The 3537-nt window shown below is 50.7% G+C and overlaps 1 protein-coding gene across 2 annotated transcripts in view; it reads right to left on the bottom strand.

Annotated features, from left to right (window-relative positions):
• Positions 1-297: 297 nt before the first annotated feature.
• The window catches only part of YARS1 (tyrosyl-tRNA synthetase 1), a 28942-nt gene continuing 25702 nt past the window's right edge, over positions 298-3537 (bottom strand). For both annotated transcript variants that reach the window (XM_058718192.1, XM_058718193.1), the window contains exons 12-13: positions 2876-3017; positions 298-1160 (exon numbers count right to left, since the gene is read on the bottom strand). In XM_058718192.1, the coding sequence (XP_058574175.1) occupies positions 1050-1160; positions 2876-3017 (253 nt within the window). In that variant the 3' untranslated portion in view covers positions 298-1049. The remainder of the gene's footprint in view (positions 1161-2875; positions 3018-3537) is intronic.

Genomic DNA, 3537 nt, shown 5'->3' with positions numbered 1-3537 from the left:
GCTGTGGTTTGCTGTTTCTTAATGGAGGGACAGGGTGGTGGTGGTCTGGGCCCACTATTATGAGAGAATGTTCTTTCTGCCTCCTGTAAGCACTGGACCCCAAAGTGGGCCTCTTCTGCTTTTATCACGAAGGAAAAGTCAAAGTGTCGGTCATCCAATTCACTATCTCCCAACATTACAGGGTCAAAAGTCCAAGATATGAGCAGCCTAGGTTGGGTGAGGGGCCCAGAAGCTGCTCCACACCTTTTCCTCTCTCCTGGGATGGTCCAGCTCACAGACAGGCCTCATCCAGACACCTTTGTTCAGATAGTTTATTTGAATTCATGACAGTGATAGTGATTCTGATTGAGATGCCTATGGAGAAGTACCCCACCCTCTCTGAAGGAGGATTCAGGCTGTGCCCGCCCTACTTCCGATATTAATAACACACAGCTGGTTTAGGGAATGTCTCAACCCAACAGAATCAAGGGAGAGAAATTCCAGGAGCCCTGGGGGCTGGCCCTGCCCCCAGTGCCAAGCCTCAAGGTTGGCGGCCACTGGGGAAAAAAGCTGCCAACCCCTCGGTAGACCACTAGGTTCTCTGTTTTCTCTTCCCCTTGCTTTTGGAATCCCACAATTTCCTGTTGGGGAAAGGCTGTAATTAGCCCAGTTCAGGCACCAGATCCCAGACAGAGACAGCCGCTGGGATAACTCTAGGAAAGCAGGAACTAATATTTTTCCAATTAGGACGACTGTGGCATAAGCCTTTTCTAGGACTTCTATTGAAACCAGATTTCTCCAGTCAGCTGCCGAGGGAAGAAGGTAGAGCTGGGCTCCCTGCTGCTGCCCCACCGGCATGACTACCTGGGAGGTCAGCGGCTCACTTCAGCCAGACAGGATGGTTCTGGATTCTGGGGAAGCTGAGCTGCCGCTTACTGAGTCCCACACCTGATAAAGTCCCAAACTTCCTGCTTCGGTGTCCTGGGAGATGGATAAATGGGTGACGGACGGAGCAAATTAAGACAGCAGATGACTCGGTGACGGGAGAAGGGAGGAAGGTGCCCGGTTGGCTAGCTAATGTTGCCCCCTTTCAGTGATTTACAGGAGATGCACCCCAGCTTGGTCATGAAGTTGGCTTCCTTCCACTGTGCGATGCACTCCTCGGAGGTTTTAAAGTCAGCCTGCATGGAATAAACAAAAGCAGTGAATGTGGGGACAGCGGGACTGCAGGAGAACAGGCTCTCTGATGCTCTAGCAGTGTGGACAGGCCGAGCTTCTCTGTGAGCTGCGCACCCAGCTCTCATTCTTCACCTCGGGAAGCTCATTTTAGGCATTTAGTTTAGGAAGACAGTCACGAGTAAGTGCAAAGGACTATGTACTGAGACCTCCATCTCAGCGTTCAAATAGTGAAAACCCAAAGAGAATCTCAACGTCTAATAAGGTTAGATAATTTCATTAAATTATAGCAATTATGATACAATAGTATATACAGTAAGATCCCCCTCTCAGTGTTTAAAAAGATGGGGAAGTTTTTCTAGCACAAAGTTAAATAGACATATGGTGGGACTCAAACTGTAAATATGTCATCTCCATGTATAGAAAAAGTCCAGAAAGAAATGACCACTAATGCTATTTTCTAGTATCACTAGGTGGCAACACTATGCATATTTCATTGTCTTCATATCCCCTCCACTTTAGACATTTCTACGATGAAAAATTTTTATTGGGGCGCCTGGGTGGCTCAGTCGGTTAAGCATCCAGATCTTAGTGATCTCACGGGTTTGTGAATTCCAGCCTTGCATCGGGCACTGTGCTGACAGTGTGGAGCCTGCTTGGCATTCTCGCTCTCTCCCTCTGCCCCTCCCACATTCTCTCTCTCAAAAATAAATAAATAAACTTAAAAAAATTTTTGATTTTATAGCCAGAAAAAATAAGTGATTTAAAAAACCAGTCTGGAGGGGCGCCTGGGTGGTTCAGTCGGTTAAGTACAACTTTGGCTCAGGTCATGATCTTGCAGTTTGTGGGTTCAAACCCCATATCAGGCTCTGTGCTGACAGCTCGGAGCCTGGAGCCTGCTTCGGATTCTGTGTCTCCCCCTCTCTCTGTCCCTCCCCCACTCACACTCTGTCTCTCTCTCAAGAATAAATAAACATTAAAAAACATTAAAACAAAACAAAACAACCAGCCTGGAAAAGCAGGAAAGGAGGGAGCGGGTAAAACCACCCGCCATATGCAGGAGGACGGATGGAAGTAGACAGCACTCTAAATGCCCCTCACCCAGAAACATTCTGGCTGAGCGAGGAAATGAGGTATTAATTCCTCATTTGCTCATAATCACACATGTTGGTTCCATGAGGAGAGTGAACTGTTGCTACTTCGTTCACAGATGTAGCCCGAGCGCCCAGAACAGTGGTGGGCATACACAGCAGGGGTTCAGTATTTGTTGAGGGAACGAATGCACTCAGGGGTCACAGGGACAGGCTGTATGGAGTCCATGTCCCAGAGAGCAGACAAAGAATGAGTGGTTCTAAGATCAAGGTAGGCTGGGGGTGGTGGTGGGACCCTGGCTTCATCCCTGCTGGTGACCCTGTGTGGCCCTGGCAGGTATCCTGCCAGGTACAATAGGCACAGGCCTCTGATCACGAGCTGAAGATCAAGTGAGGAAACGTCTGAAGTCCCTCACACGGTGCCTCAAATAGCCCGTCCATGCTAGGTACGTGTGAGGGCTCCCGTGCTGCTCAGACACCTCCTCCGGGGCGGTCTGGACTGAAGGAAGAGAGGGGCTCAGACGCAGGAAGGCCCAGCGGGGGAGAGGGCAGTTGTGGACTCAGCAATAGCAGTCTGGGGACACGGTCCAGGCGGCCCAGGCCAGAGAGGGGGCACTGCAGCTTTTTACCTGCAGCTTCTCGAAGACCTTCTTCTTGGGCTTGAGCTCTTCATCCGGTTGGCCCTTCTCGTAGCCCTTCACGAACACTCGCTCCCCGGGAGCAGAGCCGGCAGGAGGGTCCAGAGGCTCAACCTTGCGGTTTACCCCTTCTCTGGGGAAGACACACAGGAGAAGGAAAGAGTGAGACTATGGACTGCCTGCAGCGGCCAGCGAAGCCAGAGCACCGGGGCCTTCACTGTGGGGCTTTAGGGCCTCCTCAATGCCAGAGGCCCAGGAAGTCCTCGGTGCTGTACTACATTTGTGCGTTGGGTTAACCGGGGCTAGACTGAAACCCTCTGTCAGGAGAGACACCGAAATCTAGGCTTCTAGGGGAGGAAGTATGACATAACAGAGACAGCAAGGCCTGAACAGCCAGTCAGAATTAGGCTAGAATCCTGGCTCCATCTCTCACTAGTAGAGAGACTTGGGCATGTACCTGCTGCTTTGAACCTTCAGTTCCTGTGGTAATAAAATTAACTTTGGGTAAAGCGCTTCATTCGCAGTACGTGCGTGGTGAGTAATTCCTTCACGCATCATGTTTTGGACAGTTTCTCCAAGTGTTCCGCCTGATGCCCTGGAGAAGGGCATCACGTGGGCCAATTCCCTGCACTTCCTGCCCCCCACGCTCAGGC

Source organism: Neofelis nebulosa, chromosome 2 (genome assembly GCF_028018385.1).
Source record: "Neofelis nebulosa isolate mNeoNeb1 chromosome 2, mNeoNeb1.pri, whole genome shotgun sequence".
In the NCBI taxonomy this organism is placed as follows: Eukaryota; Metazoa; Chordata; class Mammalia; order Carnivora; family Felidae; genus Neofelis; species Neofelis nebulosa.
Note: the sequence above shows the minus strand (reverse complement) of the source record. Positions and strands in the feature narration are given on the sequence as shown.